General features: G+C 57.7%; 1 protein-coding gene and 1 non-coding gene across 2 annotated transcripts; one reads left to right on the top strand and one right to left on the bottom strand.

The window, feature by feature from the left end:
* Window positions 1-38: 38 nt before the first annotated feature.
* BNIP3 (BCL2 interacting protein 3) lies at window positions 39-13,212 on the bottom strand. The gene is made up of 6 exons (XM_081572892.1): window positions 13,045-13,212; window positions 4,374-4,524; window positions 4,036-4,120; window positions 2,506-2,615; window positions 2,285-2,437; window positions 39-1,037 (listed from the first exon to the last, which is right to left on the bottom strand). The coding sequence occupies exons 1-6, from the start codon at window positions 13,088-13,090 to the stop codon at window positions 992-994; spliced, it is 591 nt and encodes a 196-aa protein (XP_081429018.1). The 5' UTR covers window positions 13,091-13,212; the 3' UTR covers window positions 39-991.
* A 2,994-nt stretch (window positions 13,213-16,206) lies between these two features.
* On the top strand, window positions 16,207-16,313 carry LOC145540099 (U6 spliceosomal RNA). Its single transcript, XR_014078216.1, has one exon. It is a non-coding gene; the product is annotated as a U6 spliceosomal RNA (small nuclear RNA).
* Window positions 16,314-16,583: the final 270 nt, after the last annotated feature.

The following is a 16,583-nucleotide window of genomic DNA, read 5'->3' as shown; positions in this document are numbered from 1 at the left end:
GGGCTACCTCCAAGGTCATCGTTTAAATATAAAGCAAGTTTTTAAAAATTAGAACGTTATATTTATTGAACACAACTGGAATTTAGTGTGGAAAAGTGAAGCAAATACAACAGCATTTATACAGTGTATGAAAGGGCATCCTTGAACACCCAGGCAGTGGGGATACACCTGGCTTCTCCAAGAGCTTGTATGCCGTTTGGTTTTAAACCGTATGTTAATACCATAACCAAGGATTTGGCAAAGATTTATTTTTTTCTATTTCCAGCCTTTTAAAGTAGACAGAATAGCTTGGAATGAAGCTGATACTAAGAGCCCACAAACACGGAACACAGGCTGAACTCAGCAATCCAGAGGTGGGAGGAGACAGTGGTTGTTGTCCAGGGGCTGCCGTCCAGGGTGGTGCTGAGTCTCAGTGGGGTCCACCCTGTGCCCAGCCGCTCGGGGCAGGACCACTCAACGTGGCCCGTGTTGCAGCCTGGATTCCACACTCCGCATAACAAAGCCACCAGCACTCTCAGCGCCAAGGGCTGTCTGCAGCGGACGGACACACCCACTGAAACGTCTGCAGCAGGGAGTAAGGCCACATGTTTATTCAGGTAAACCCCTCAGGTCGTCTTTTCAGTATCAGCAGTATTCCTTCTCTCAAAATAGTGTTTAACTCAATCAAGGTCGCAGGTAATTCGTTAAAATACTCCATACAACATAACTAGATATTTTAAAATTATTTATACTTTGATATTTATAATATCTGAAGAAAGGTCACTACCGAATTATTACAGTAGATATTTATCAGTGACATGCTTGTCGCTCGATCCCGTGAGTGTGGTTACGGGAGAGCGTGGTTTAGCGTCTGTGATTCACTGAGTTAGGAACGCGGCGCTGACAGGAGGAGAAGACGCGTGGGGCAGCCGCCCAGGACCACGCAGCTGCTTCTGTGCATGGTGCGGGGCACGGGCCCCCACGGCGTGAGGACACCGGCTCCGAGCCTGCATCAGAACGTGCTGGTGGATGTCGTCAGGCGCCTTCCGATGTAGATCCTGACAGAGAAAGGAGGCGGTCGTTAACCGGCGTCCTGTCTCCCGGGGGAGTGCACAGCTCAGCAGCTGACTGGCCCAGCTTATTTACGGAAGGAGACCGCCTGTCAACACCCACTGAACACTTGTGTTTCACTCTTATCAGCATGCCTCTCAGCCTCCAATTCAGAAAAATCCAGCTGTGCAACGCACACACTCGGCACACGGAGGAGGACTCCACCTGAGCTGAGACGCCCCCTCCCGTTTCTGACCTGATCACACAGCGCCGGAGAGTCGCCCACAGGACAGCTGACGGCCCCAGGTTTATCAGCACATCTCACAAAAACCACTGCTGCACGGGGACGCCCCCAGGGAGCCCGAAACTGAGGGGCATGGGGGGCCGTCCGGGGGGAGGGCCGGGGGAGGACATCAAGAGCCTGCAGCCCACGGGGCGTCTCCGTGGGGCAATGGGACAGGAGGGCTTGATCCTGACCCCTGGGAGGTCTGGGGGCGCAGACACACCTGCAGAAATCCATCCCGAGGTGAAGGCTGAAGCCTAACCCGCCAAGCCCCAGAGGACCCGCCTGCTGGCTCTGGACAAGGCTCCCTGCAGGGCCCTGACAGCCCGACTCTGAAGAGCACTGGCTGACACAGTCGGGGCACTGTGCTGAGAGGGGAAGCCAGGGCAGAGCCGGGGGCGGGGGTGGTGGTGCTGGGCCCCCACAGGAGACAGGGCTGCTGTGGGCCAGGGCTCAGGAGGTGGGGATGGGGGCCCTGCTCCTGCCTCCCTGAGCCAGCGAGCCGGGCGTCCCCTCTGCCACGTTCTCAGAGCCCAGGTGGCCCCAGCCCACGTCAGAAGCCTGTCCTGACATCCGGCAGCCCAGTAAGCTGCCCAGGAGAAGCCCATCCGCCTGCATCAGGACCAGGGAGACCAACGCCTGCCTGGACGGAGGCGGGGTGAGCCCCGGGAGCAGCTCCGGGCTCAGGTCCCTGGGGCCCAGGCAGCTCCTGTGTCCATGCGCCACGGGGACGGGAGACCTGGGCGGTCTCCCTGTCGAGCGGCTCCAACAGGCACACAGCCCAAGTGATGGACCCCCCCCACCTGCAGCTGCCCCCGAGGAGGGACTGCTCTGCACCTGCACCCCACTGTCCAGGCCAGCGGCCCGACCAGCGTCCTCCACGTGCCAGCAGGGTGAGCTGCCCCAGGGGCTCCCCCGCCTGTGCCCGAGGCCAGCACGGGCCCCACGCGGGCGTCCGCAGGCGCCACTCACCCCAGCCCGATGGCCAGCAGGTGGGACAGCAGCAGCGACGGCAGGAAGACCTTGAGGAACTCTGCAGAGAAGATGCCGCCCTTCTTCATGACGCTCGTGTTGCGCATGCTGAGCGAGGGCGCGCGCTTCGGGTGCTTGAAGAGCAGGAACTCCCTGCGGGGAGAGGGCGGTCAGTGGGTGCCCGGCACTCAGCCTGGAGGCCCCCGCAGACGCAGACTCACTTGGCCGGGGGGATGTTCTCTGGCCGACTAGACCAATCCCAAATCCAGTCTGAGTTTTTCTTCAGGATGCTTTCGACCTCTTTCCTCCTCTCCATGTAGTCTTCCTCGGACTGCAGGGAGAGGAAGTCAGTGAACCTGCTGCCTCCACCCCAGGAAGCTCGCCGCCCACCCAAGCCAGCAGCCCAGCCCCTCCCACACCCCCGTGGAGGGCCAGCTGGACTCCAGCGGCCCTGAGCTGCAGGCACTGCCCTAGGGAGGCACCGGCCAGTGAGGACAGACGTCCACAGAGACGCCGGCTATGGTTCTGGGTGTAAAAGCAGAAAACAGAACCCCCCTAAAGACCCCCGACAGGGATGTGCCTAAGCAGATGGCGCAGTGCTCAGCACTGAGAACAGATGCGCTTCCAGCTCTGGCGGGAGAGGAGAAAACCGGACACTGCCGTATACCCCTGGCTTCAGTGACTGCCTTAAAAATACATATGTTATTAATAATACGCTAATTGAGAGCTTTAAAAAGCTGCATTTCTTAGAATTTTAAAAACCTTGTACCTGACCATCAAATTCCTCTTTAAATTCAGGGGGCGAAATTATGGAAACACTCTAGAACACGGTACCAAAACCAACCAAATGCCTGGACACAACAGAGCTGGCTGGAGCCCCCGCGTCTGGGAGCAGGCGGGCGCCACCCTGGGGCAGCCGGGGCACAAGGACTCCCGAGTCCCCGGGAGAGAGAGCCTGAGGGGCGGCCAGCAGGCAGCAGGGCGACCAAGGGGCCCCGGCCAGAAGCTCAGGCCCCACAGCTCTCACAGTGAGTAAGGTAGCCGGTAGCCTTTCCCCTCTCCAGGGGGTCTTCCTGAGTCAGGAATGGAAGCCGGGTCTCCTGCATTGCAGGCAGATTCTTTACCAGCTGGGCCACCAGGAAAGCAGGGCTCCCCAGGTTCCTAGATCCCGACACACCCCCGCGCATCCCAAGGGGCAGCAGGCAGGGAGACGGCCTGGCAAGGCCGCACTGGCCCGACCCAGGGCTGCAGAAAGGCAGCTCAGGGCACAGCCCACCCTGCTCTCCTGGACTGCCCCCCAGCAGGGGCTCTGACCCCAACAAATTCAGAGCTTCGTTAAAGGGACGTCAGAAAACTGAGCTCAGCCTCTGCCAGTCTGGTCAGCTCCTAACCCAAACCACACAAGCGCCAGTCACCGCAGCCCGAGGCATGGTTTCCAGAAGCACCTAGCGCCGTCCCGATGGGGAGGGCCCTGGGCAGGCCTCCAGACCCCCACGGGCCCCCCACGGCTCCCCGCCACTCCCGCTTCCCGCCCCGCATCCCCCAGGAGGGCGTGTGGGGCAGAGGGGGCCCTGGGCACATACCCTGAACCAGATGGCCCTGCCGCCTCCGGGCCACTCTGTGAAGTGCTGGAGATGCCCCCACCCTCCACTGCTGAGAAAAGGTCTGAGGAACCATAAGTCCGGCTTTCGGGCCGGGCCACCCAGCACCCTGTACCGACAGATCCCGGAGGCAGACCGTGCGCACCTTACCTGGGAGCTGTTCTTTTCTCCGAGGCTGTGCGTGTCTGTCTCAGAAGCTCTGTTAGTGTCCTGAGGGGTCTGTGAGCGGGGCGGGCTTGGGGGAGACAGCACACATTCGTCTTCCCATCAGGAGATGCAGACCCCCCCACGCACGACGGCAGCCCGGGGGAAGCGCTCCCGCCAGCCCCGGCGGGGCCCTCCGCCTTCTCAGCTGAGCTCCTGCCCAGCAGGGGCAGGACCCCACGGGCAGTGTCCCCCCGCCCGAGGGCAAAGGGCCCACCGCCTGGGGCGCTGACTGAGGCCGGGCAGGCCCTCAGAGCCACGCCGGGGCACACGTATTCGCCCACCTGTCGCAGTGAGAGCTCTTGGAGCTGCTCCGTCCAGATTCATGCTGCGCGTCCAGCAGTATTTTTTCCATGTCGCCGTTATAAATAGAAACAGAGGCAGGAACACTGCTCCCGTTCCCATTACTGCCGAAGTGTAACTCTACCCAGGAGCCTGACGAGGACGAGAGAAGGACGGGGTTGCAATTTCCCGCCCATCCCAGAGTCTGGCCCTAACACACCCAGCTCACCCCGACTCCCACAGGCCCTCCGCCGGGAATCTGGCCGTAGCGCCCCCAGGCCCGTCTCGGGGCCAGTGCACAGTGAGCCTCCGCAGAGACCCTCGGGAGCCACACCCCAGACCACCTCTCCGACAGCAGAGGCCTGTGGCCAGGACTCCCGCACACTCAGCTCTCAGAAGAGAAAGGGCTCAACCAGCGCCTTGGGGACTTGCAAATTAAGAAAAGGTTTAAAATTTCCCATTTCCACATTCCAGTCTCACGTTCTGACCCTGAGGCCCCACAGATCGGTGAGCGATTACCAAGGCTTAGCTTTGCCCCCCAGTCCGCCACCACGGAGCTGACTTGATAAATTCACCGGGGCAACGGCACGATCACCGGGCCGAGCCCCCTCAGGAGCCCCGTGAGGGGAGGGCTCCCGGGTCGGGCGCCGCGGAGGCGGGACCAGGCGGGGAGGCGGGGCCGCGGGGCCAGGCGGGAGGCAGAGCCAGGCGGGGGGGCGGGGCCAGGCGGGGAGGCGGGGCCAGGCGGGGCGGGGCCAGGCGGGGCGGCGGGGACAGGAGGGGGGCGGGGGCAGGAGGGGAGGCGGGGCTGCTGCTGCTTTCTGTGTGCTGTGGGGGCTGACGCGCGGGGACCTCAGGATGAGAGCAGCCGGGCGAGTCGCACAGGAGGACACGCGTGGACACCAGAGAACTCCTGAGTGAAGCAGGTCCGCCTGCGGTGCGGACCGAAGGGCCCGCCCGGGGCCCCGCAACGCGCCCCACAGCTGCCCGCTTCTCCGCGCTCAGGCGCGTGGCCGGCTGCCACGGGCGCTCACTTCTGAGCCACGCGAGGCGCTGGCTGTGGGGCGGGGAGCCCTGGTGTGCATCAGTGTGGGACCACCGCGGCCCTGAGCCGGAGAGCCGACCTCTCCGCGCCTCAGCCTGGGGACCAGTCCTGCGACGCGGCCACTGAGGGCGGGGGGCAGGTCGTCAACCGCGGGGGGGCGGGTCGGCTGGCTTAGTCAGCATTGCTGCCTTCTCAGGGGTTGGGCATTTTCTCACAGGCTTGCTGGCCATGGGGAGAACTTTTCCGAGTCAGCTGTTGAAACCCGCTCCTCTCTTCTGCTGAGCGGTCCATCTTTCTCCATCTGGCTCTATATTCCAAGACACGCGCCTTTCCTTTTCTTGGCCACACAGGAAGGCTTGCAGGACTGAATGCATCCTGACCACTGGACCACCAGGCACCGCTGCCACAAGCCTTTCTCCACTCCAGCGCGATGCTGTAACTGTGGAGAGACTGCCCTTCCGCTCAGGTCTTCAGGTGAGAAGATGGAAAGTTCTGGCTTTAAAGTCTGTCAAATCTGAGGCCACGAAGGTCCACTGCACCGCCTCCTTCTGGGACCTGGCCCCCCGGGACGTGTGACCGGACGCAGGTGAGGTTATTCCAGGCAGCCCTTCCGCTGCCCCTTCACTGACAACACTGCCGTCCCTGCCCCAGCCTCGCCCAAGCTGGCCGCACGCACAGGTCTCTTCCAGGCCCAGGACCGTCCACTGCGGATCACGGTCCAGGCCTCCCCAGGGTGGGTGCAGGACAGGAGCGCCAAGGCCGGCAGCAGACCCAGGCCGCCTGGCAGTCACTGTCCCTCCAGGGGCCCTGGTCCAGGGCTGCTCTGCACCCACCAGGGCACCACACAACACCCCGGCCCCGGCCCCAGACCCCTGCCTCACCTCCTCCTCAGGAGTCCTGCCTGCCCCGACAGCCACCTACTGCAAACAGGTCACAGACGTGAAAAAAAGCAAATCACAGGTCCAGGAATAAAATGTAAACGTACATTACAGGCAGCCTCCCACTTAGCTGCTAACCAAACGATACCCGTTTTCAAATGAACGCACTGTTTTCCCTGTAGCCTCTCCAGTGACCTCACACCGGCCTGGCCCACACAAGGCCGGCCCCAGTGTGTCCTGGAGCCCAGCCTCCGCAGGTCAGCAGAAGCGACGAGGACTCCGCGCCACTCGGACGACAGCCCAGCTTGAAGGCGGGTGGCGATCCTGGGGGAGGAAAGCCCTGGAGCTCACTCTGAGTGGCTCCATGTAGATGCCTTCACAGCCCCTTCCTTCCCGGGGTGAGGGGACACACGACAGGGACAGAGCCCCAGGCCCTGCTCAGGGCACAGCTCCCCTCTCCCGGTGTCTGTGGGGTCCGGTTCGGGGCCTGGCTGCCCAGACCACCTTTACATATGGCATCTGACACCACCTCTGACATGAAATTGGGGGGGGGGCTTTTATATCAATAACCAGTTTTCCAGCTCCAACTGGCTGTCCAGCAATTTGGTTTTGACACTACCTGTAGTAGTTTCGACTTCACTTTCACTTTTCCCCTTCATGCATTGGAGAAGGAAATGGCAACCCACTCCAGTATTCTTGCCTGGAGAATCCTAGGGACGGCGGAGCCTGGTGGGCTGCTGTCTATGGGGTCGCACAGAGTCGGACACGACTGAAGCGACTTAGCAGCAGTAGTAGTTTCAGATCCCACAAGACTGTCCCCACAGTGGACGCCTCCAACGCCTGACAGACCGAGACTTCAGGGGTCCCTACAGCCCTCCCTCTTCAACAGTTCCCTGGGACAAGTCACAGAACTCAGGACAAGACCGTGCTTACACGGACGCCTCCTCAGAAGGCCAGGTACACAGGCAGTGCTGGGCGAGGGCAGTTTCCACGCCTTCTCCCAGTACCTCCTGTAACCCCACCTCAGCGCCCCTCCCCGGCGGGCTTGAGGAGAGCAAGTGCTGAGTTTCAGGCCGTCCCCACCCCACCCTGAGGCTGCCGAGGGCCTCGGGAGTCACCTCACCAGCACAGACTCAAGTGTTTTCCAAAGATCTCAAGAAAGTCCAAGGGTTCTTAGAGCTGAGCTCTAGATCTGGAACCAGGGACAAAGATTAAATGTATTTTTCGAACTGAAATAAAATGGACATATAACAGTGTCAGTTTCAGGGCTTCCCTGGTGGTCCAGTGGTTAAGTATCCACTCTGCAACGCAAGGGACAAAGGTTGAATCCCTGGTCCGGGAAGATCCCACATGCCCGCAAAGCAACTAAGCCCATGTGCCTCAACTACCGAGCCTGTGCTCCAGAGCCCAGGAGCCACAACTCCTGAAGCCCTGGAGGCCTGGGGTCTGTGCTCCACAAGAGAAGACACCGAAACAAAGAGGAGCCCTGCTCGCTGCAGCTGGAGAAAACCCAAGAGCAGCAACAAAGACCCAGCACAGCCGCAAGACAGAATATTCTTTTAAAAAAATAACAACACGAGGAGTTTCAGGCCTATGTTTAGATTCCACTCCAGACTCCATGGACATAGGCATGCTTTTCGGAACCATCTCACTGAAAGTGTTGGGCATCCTTTAGAAAGACCTCTATCTGGGTTGTCCACAGAAGAGCTCTGGGGCCAGAAGCTGTGATTCACTAACAGACCAGAGTTTATGATTAACCTGCAGCAACTGCACAGGGGAGCAGCTCCCTGGAAAATGAGGACAAGGCACCATTAATCTTTCACCTGCAGTTAAGATCACTCACCTTCCTAAGCAAGAAAGAGGGGATTCAGGTTGCTGTGTTATTTACTCGTTAGGTCATGTCCCACTCTTTTTGCGGCCCTGTGGACTATAGCCAGGCTCCTCTGGCCATGGGATTCTCCAGGCAAGAATACTGGAGTGAGTTACCATTTCCTTCTCCAGGGATCTTCCTGACCCAGGGATCAAACCTGCCGCATCTCCTGCACTGCAGGTGGGTTCTTTACTGCTGAGCCACCGGGGAAGCCCTCGAGTTGCTTTACAACCTCAGATCACTTCCTCAGAACCCCAAACAGCCTGTGAGATAACCAGGATAAGCGGGCCGCGGGAAAAGGGGTGGTGGTGCTGATCCAGGCGAGTCTCGCCCTGACTCAGGCCACTGCCCACACTGGCCTGTAATTCACACTAACAGCACACAGGGCAGGGCTGCTCTACACGGGGTAGCAGGCCAGCAGAGCTCTGGCCCCAGAGCTCTGCTGTAGACAACCCGGATAGAGGTCTTTCTAAAGGATGCCCAACACTTTCAGTGAGATGGTTCAAACATTTTAACCCACGAGCTGGGCAGAGGAGATGGGCGGAGAGCCTAGGCCACTACCCCATCATTGCAGGAGAGAAGGACGAGCCTACACTATAAGCCACTTCTTCAGTTCAGTTCAGTTCAGTTCAGTCGCTCAGTCGTGTCCGACTCTCTGTGACCCCATGAATTGCAGCACGCCAGGCCTCTCTGTCCATCACCAACTCCCGGAGTCTACCCAAACCCATGTTCATCGAGTCGGTGATGCCATCCAACCATCTCATCCTCTGTCGTCCCCTTCTCCTCCCGCCCCCAATCCTACCCAGCATTAGGGTCTTTTCCAATGAGTCAATCCTTCGCATGAGGTGGCCAAAGTATTGGAGCTTCAGCTTCAACATCAGACCTTCCAATGAACACCCAGGACTGATCTCTTTTAGGATGGATTGATTGGATCTCCTTGCAGTCCAAGAAACTCTCAAGAGTCTTCTCCAACACCGCAGTTCAAAAGCATCAATTCTGCGGCGCTCAGCTTTCTTCACCGTCCAACTCTCACATCCATACATGACCACTGGAAAAACCATAGTCTTGACTAGACAGACTTTTGTTGGCAAAGTAATGTCTCTGCTTTTAAATATGCTATCTAGGTTGGCCATAACCTTCCTTCCAAGGAGTAAGCGTCTTTTAATTTCATGGCTGCAGTCACCATCAGCAGTGATTCTGGAGCCCAAAAATGTAAAGTCTGACACTGTTTCCACTGTTTCCCCATCTACTTCCCATGGAGTGATGGGATCAGATGCCATGATCTTAGTTTTCTGAACGTTGAGCTTTAAGCCAACTTTTTCACTTTCCTCCTTCACCTTCATCAAGAGGCTCTTTAGTGCTTCTTCACTTTCTGCCATAAGGGTGGTGTCATCCGCATAACTGAGGTTATTGATATTTCTCCCGGCAATCTTGATTCCAGCTTGTGTTTCTTCCAGCCCAGCGTTTCTCATGATGTACTCTGCATAGAAGTTAAATAAGCAGGGTGACAAAATACAGCCTTGACGTACTCCTTTTCCGATTTGGAACCAGTCTGTTGTTCCATGTCCAGTTCTAACTGTTGCTTCCTGACCTGCATACAGGTTTCTCAAGAGACAGGTCAGATGGTCTGGTATGCCCATCTCTTTCAGAATTTTCCACAGTTTATTGTGATCCACACAGTCAAAGGCTTTGGCATAGTCAATAAAGCAGAAATAGATGTTTTTCTGGAACTCGCTTGCTTTTTCAATGATCCAGCGGATATTGGCAATTTGATCTCTGGTTCCTCTGCCTTTTCTAAAACCAGCTTGAACATCTGGAAGTTCACAGTTCACGTATTGCAGAAGCCTGGCTTGGAGAATTTTGAGCATTACTTTACTAGCATGTGAGATGAGTGCAATTGTGCAGTAGTTTGAGCATTCTTTGGCATTGCCTTTCTTTGGGATTGGAACGAAGACTGACCTCTTCCAGTCCTGTGGCCACTGCTGAGTTTTCCAAATTTGCTGGCATATCGAGTGCAGCACTTTCACAGCATCACCTTTGAGGATTTGAAATAGCTCAACTGGAATTCCATCACCTCCACTAGCTTTGTTCATAGTGATGCTTTCTAAGGCCCACTTGACTTCACATTCCAAGATGTCTGGCTCTAGGTGATTCTAACTTTTGTTTAAAAAACCTCCTGTGACCCCCAGGATACTTGATCCCAAAGGAAGGAAAAGACGATGTCTTGAATGAGATGATTCGTGGGCCCCAAAAAGATCTGTAACCACAATGTCGTCCCGTCTTCAAGCTCTGGAGAGGCCACAGGAATGACCCAGACACAACCACTTACTGGCTGGGCCACAAATGCCATTAATTCAGCTGACCTCAACTGTTAGTAACTGGGCACAAGCTGTGATCACATGTAGCGTGTTAAAACAGTTCCCTGAGCCACTGCTGGGCAGGCTGGGTGGTTGACTAAAGCTTCCAGTTTACCCTAGCCTGAAAACAGATGACAACTGTCTTTCTTAACCTATGGAGCCTTACCCTATCAACTAACCTCAACACAGCACCCACACTTTCTATCCGGAGCACTTGGCACAGGGCTTCTCACAGGCCCTGCCTGCACTGAGACTCCCTGCTCCTGACCCCAGCCTAACATCCCTCTCCAGCACCCCTGTCAGAGCACCCCACACCCTAGTCTGGGGCAACAGGTCACAACCGTGGCTATGGAGGACCACCTCTGGTGCCTTCCCTGTTCTCCAGCCGTCTCATCCACCAGCCAGAAAATCCTGATTTGGAATGCAACAACAGAACCCTGGTACCTTTCTTTTGAAAACACCACAATGGTGACAGTGGGCAGCCAGGGTTGAAAACTACAGGGGAATGACCTACAAGACGCTGTGGTCAGTGTCCTGGGATCTTTGAGACAGGTGGAATCCTGAGGACAGCCCTGGGGCACAGCAGGGGCTGCACTCAGAGGGAAGGACGACCCTCATCAGAAGCCTTCTTCCCTAGGAGAGGGGGACTTGGCGGTTCAGGAAGAAGAGGCTTGATGTCTGAACAGGGACTGGTGGACCCCCCTTCCTTCTGCCTGTCTGAGGCCTTCTGTCACTGAAGCCCGAGGAGCCTGGCACTCCGTGGGGAGCCCTGAGAGCCCCAACTGCTGTCAGCTGCCTGCCGTGTGCTTCGCCTCGCCTCTCAGCCTCACCGTGGCCATCTGAAACACACAGGCTGGGCCAGGATCGCCACGCCTGAAACCCTTTCCCTCTCAAAGTGCAGGACCCCAGACCTGCACATTCTGTCCCTCGTCATACACCGCACCTTCATCCACAGTAGGGGCCTGTGACAACACAGCCCTCTGACTGGCTGCAGACAGACCAGCAGGTGAAGAGGTGGAGCCGTCTCAGGGGAAGCCGGTGCCACGGCACTGATCCCCACTCAGCACAGCATGGGGGGCGCCTCCGGGAAGTCAAGTCTCGCACCCCCTCCCACGATGCTGTGACATAATATTACAAAACTCCACCTCCCCCTCGCATGTTAGGGGTTGTTTATCTGAGACAGGAAAGGCATCTAGGACATCTTACTGCTCGTCAACAGCTTTAACTAGAATGGACCAGGGAGCAGAGGCAGCAAGACTCAGGGAAAGCATCTGGCCAGAGACAAGCAGAGGGGAGAGCATTAGCCTTTGTCTGCGGGCTCAGCGACCAACTGCGCCCAGTTCTTTCTGAGGTAAACAAGAGGTAATCAAATCAAAACTGAGCCCAGGAGAAGTTTCGGCCCACCCACCAATCCCGGCCCGGATTCAGTTTCCCAGGGCAGCTGGGTCCACGTGACCCCTCCCACATTGGCCAGAGGCGCGAGTGCCTGGCTGCACGTACCCAGACGGAGGCCCAAAGACTCCTCGACAGTTTCCACTCAGCGTGTAACCGTCTTTTTATAGACTACACAAAACAGAGCAAACCTTTTAACCCACGAGCTGGCACTCTGTGTTGCCAATGACTCAGCAGTTGGGTCTGCCAACCAAGGACTGGCGATGAAGCCGCTCTGGACACTGCGGACTCTTCGGACCGGTGTGACCACTGAGGGAATACACCTCAGTGGGAGCAGAGTAGTCTGCTAACAGGACTGACTTGAAAGCAGTTCATCAAACACTGTTTAGATCTTTTGTAAGGCAAAGATTCAGTCCCTTAATCTATCTCAAAGAAAATAGCCCATGTCGAAATTTAAGAAGAGATTATAGGGTTTTTAAACTGTGATTGCGGTTTCACACTATACGATGCATTTGGCCAAGTCTTGCCGAGTAAAATGCTGTTTTAACGAATAAAGAAAATAAGTGGCTCAAATTCAGGCAGTGTGAAGATTTCTAAATCTTAATGAACCTTTAAAATTCTCTACGGCGTCCACGGTCCTCTCCAAACCTTATTTACACTCTCCCGCGGCCCACTGAACTCTTGCTTCAGAGAATAAAGGTCGGCGCTCGGCCCCTCCTGCAGCCGCGGCCGGAGCGGGGGTCCAGGCCGCCTCCGTCCGGTTCCGGGGGCGGGTGTCCGTTCGGGGGGCGGCAGCGCCGCCAGCTGCCCCGTGGCCCCCGCCAGGCCAATCCGCGACCCCCGACGAGCGATCACGAAGGAGGGCTCGGCCGGCGCGACCCCCGCCGCTTCCTCTCAGGCCGACCTGCCCCAAGTCCCAGACCCCGTCCTCCTCCGTCTTCCCGGACCGGTACTGGCATCGAAACCAGCACCGGGCTGCGCCTCGGAAGACCAGGCACCCACGGGCTCCGGCCGCCCCGACGGGGAGACCCGCGCCCCGGCCGCCCGGGGGTCCTCCCCGCAGGCTGCCCCCACGCAGAACCGGCCCCTCGGCGCGGGCCCCCAGCCCGGCCCGGCCCGGGACCCGCTCACCGTGCAGGCTCTCCTCCTGCAGCCCGGGGCTCTCGCTCTGCGACATGGTGGCGGGGCGAGGGCGCCGCGGCCGGCGGGTCGGGATCGGCGGGCGCGCCAAGGGAGCGCAGGGGCCGGAGCACAGAGGACGGCAGACGAAGCGTCGTCGGCCCGCGGCCCCGACTGACTGACCGCGGCTGCGGACGCACAGCAGATAAGCGGCGGCACCGCCCATTGGCCGCGGGGCGGAGCCTGCGCGTGCGCGAGGCGCGGGACGCGTGCGGCGCGTGCGACGCGTGCGCGAGGCGGGGGCGAGGCGGGGGCGGGGCGGGGCGGGGGCGCCTGAGGAGAGGACCGCGCGTGCGTCGCCTGAGGAGCTGACCGTGCGTGCGCAGTCGAGGCGGGGGGGGGGGAACAGGGGGGAGTGAGTCCGCGCGTGCGCAGTCGGGGCGGGGGGGGGGGAGCGAGTCCGCGCGTGCGCAGTCGGGGCGCGGCGCAGGAGTCCGGCAGGTACGCGCGGGACGTGCGGGAGCCGCCTGGAAACTGAGGTGGGAGGCGGGCGGGGCCTGGCGGGGTGGCTCAGCCCGGCCATGCAGCCTGAGGCCTGGTTGCCGAGGAGGGACCGGCAGGCTGACGGTAAAGCTGCCCGTAGAGCCGGGCCGGTGCCTGTGGCCCGCGCCCCACGCCCCTCAGACGCGGGCCGGGAGGGGCCGGCTCTCAGCTGCGGGGACCACCCGCCGTCCGTCAGGCCGGCTGCCAGGAGGACAGTCTCTGCGGCGGCCACACCTCGGCCCCCGTGACGGGCGGCCGGGACTTGACTGATTACCGACAGCCCCCCGTCCCTGCCCCCGCCGCCCCCTCACGGAGGCAGCCAGACGTGACCAATCGCAGCCCCCAGCCCCGCCTCCGAGGGCCCGCCCTGGGTCTGTGCAGACGTGGGGCGCCCGCTTCACCTTGGGGTCTCCTTTCTGGGTGAGGCCGCTCCTAAGGGCCGTTGGTCTCCCCGGCTCTCTGTCCGGATGGGGAAGCGCCCGCCTTCTGTCAGCTGGACCCTCATTCCTACCTGCTCACCGTGAATTCACCAAACCCTGTCCCACCGCTGCACTATGCTAGAGGGGACGGCCTGGGTGGCAGCAAGCAGCACCGCGCAGAGGACAAATTAAAAAGCCCCCCCGGACCTCCGGCTCACCCCACCTCCCCCGCAGCGCCCCTCCCAGCGCCTGGCCCTCCATCCTAGGGAGCTTCCTGCCCTCGAAAGCTGCCCTATGGAGCCTTTCAGTCCCCGAACACCTTCTGTTTCCTGACTCAAGCCTTCTTCAGTTTACAGGGCTTGCTCATCTTTTTTCAGATGTATCCCTATTCATACTTTTATAATGTTGTGATTACCATTGTTATATTTCGTTTGATTGCTTACTGATGTGTGCTTAGTCCCGCGGTTGTGTCCGACTCTGCTGCCCCATGGACTGCAGCCCGCCAGGCTCCTCTGTCCATGGGATTCTCCGGGCAAGAATACCGGAGTGGGTTGCCATTTCCTCCTCCAGGGGACCTTCCCTACCCAGGGATTGAACCCAGGTCTCCTGCACTGCAGGTCAATTCTTCACCAGCTGAGCCACCTGGGAAGCCCTTGATATAGAAATATACTGGATTTGTGTGTATTGTCACAACCTGATAAGCTCACTGAAATCTACAGCTTTTGTAAGTCCTCTGAAGTCTCTATAGGCAATTACCTGGAAGTGTTCAAATGCAAATGTTTCTTATTGCACCTGGTTTTCCCTCCCCATGTGGAGCCCTCCACAACTCCCACCAAGTTCTATCACTGGGAGGTGGCCATGAGAGAGGGAGGGAGAGGCCTGAGGCCTAGAGATTGACAGCATCCCTGTAAAGTAACCTGCCTTTGCGAAGGTTAAAGTTGGGAGTGGGGTAGCTTCCCAGGTGGCAAAGAATCCGCCTGCCATTGCAGGCTTAAGAGACACAGGGTCGACCCCTGGGTTGGGAACATCCCCTGGTGGGGGGCATGGCAACCCACACCAGTATTCTTACCTGGAGAATCCCATGGACAGAGGAGCCTGGAGAGCTACAGTCCAGGGGGCGTCACAGAGAGTCGGACTCGACTGAAGCCGCTGAGCACAGCACAGCACAGTCTGCCCTGGGGAAGCCCAAGGAGCCCCAAGTCAGAGTTGGTGGTTCAAGAAAAACAGAAGTGGGGAATGGAAAAGCAAACTCAGTGATTGAAGATGTTTCCCTGTCCTGCTCTCACTTCCCTGCCCTGAAAAGGCAGTCTGGCTTTTGAGGCAGTGCTCATCAAACTTTTTTGCTCCTGTAGTCCCTGAAAAACTGAAGAATTCTTCCTTCCATACTTCAAGTGGACATCTAAGTTTTGCATCATAAAGGTAAATGCTTGTGAAGGATGTTATTTCTGACATACTGTATTTTAAATCAAACTTTGTATCAGTTCAGTTCACTCAGTCATGTCCGACTCTTTGCGACCCCATGGACTGCAGCACACCAGGCCTCCCTGTCCATTGCCAACTCCCAGAGCTTGCTCAGCCTCATGTCCATTGAGTTGGTGATGCCATCCAACTATCTCATCCTCTGTCATCCCCTTCTCCTCCTGCCTTCAGTCTTTCCCAGCATCAGGGTCTTTTCAAATGAGTCAGTTCTTCACATCAGGTGGCCAAAGTCTTGGCGTTTCAGCTTCAGCATCAGTCCTTCCAGTGAATATTCAGGACTGATTTCCTTTAGGATGAACTGGTTGGATCTCCTTGCAGTCCAAGGGACTCTCAAGAGTCTTCCCCAACACCACAGTTCAAAAGCATCAATTCTGCAGCACTCAGCTTTCTTTATAGCCCAACTCTCACATCCATCCATACATGACTATGGAAAAACCATAGCTTTGACTAGATGGACCTTTGTTGGCAAAGTAACGTCTCTGGGTTTTAATATGTTGTCTAGGTTGGTCATAAGTTTCCTTCCAAGGAGGAAGTGTCTTTTAATTTCATGGCTGCAGTCACCATCTGCAGTGATTTTGGAGCCCAGAAAAATAAAGTCAGCCACTGTTTCCACTGTTTGCCCATCTATCTGCCATGCAATGATGGGACTGGATGCCATGATTTTAGTTTTCTGAATGTAGTGTTTTAAGCCAACTTTTTCACCCTCCTCTTTCACTTTCAAGAGGCTCTTTAGGTGCTCGCTTCGGCAGCACATATACTACAATTGGAACGATACAGAGAAGATTAGCATGGCCCCTGCACAAGGATGACATGCAAATTCGTGAAGCGTTCCATATTTTTACACCAATACAGTATACTAATGCATATATATGGAATTTGAAAGATGGTAACGACAACCCTATATGCGAGACAGAATAAGAGACACAGATGCATAGAACAGTCTTATGGACTCTGAGGGAGAAGGTGAGGGTGGGACGTTCTGGGACAATAGCATTGAAACATGTATATTATCATATGTGAAACAGAACACCATTCCATGTTCGATGCATGGGACAAGTGCTCGGGGCCGGGGCAATGGGATGACCCAGGGGGATGGGATGGGGAGGGAGG

This window comes from Giraffa tippelskirchi, chromosome 2 (assembly GCF_054371585.1).
Source record: "Giraffa tippelskirchi isolate mGirTip1 chromosome 2, T2T-mGirTip1v1.2.pri, whole genome shotgun sequence".
NCBI lineage: Eukaryota > Metazoa > Chordata > Mammalia > Artiodactyla > Giraffidae > Giraffa > Giraffa tippelskirchi.
The sequence above is the reverse complement of the archived record's forward strand: the minus strand, read 5'-3'. Positions and strand labels throughout refer to the sequence as shown.

Coding starts and splice junctions, on each gene's coding strand:
- BNIP3 (XM_081572892.1), bottom strand. CDS start 13,090: ATGTCGCAGAGCGAGAGCCCCGGGCTGCAGGAGGAGAGCCTGCACG. Junction 2,616..4,035: donor GAGAAAAGAACAGCTCCCAG/GTAAGGTGCGCA, acceptor CTCTCCCTGCAG/TCCGAGGAAGACTACATGGA. Junction 2,438..2,505: donor GAGAACATCCCCCCGGCCAA/GTGAGTCTGCGT, acceptor CTCTCCCCGCAG/GGAGTTCCTGCTCTTCAAGC.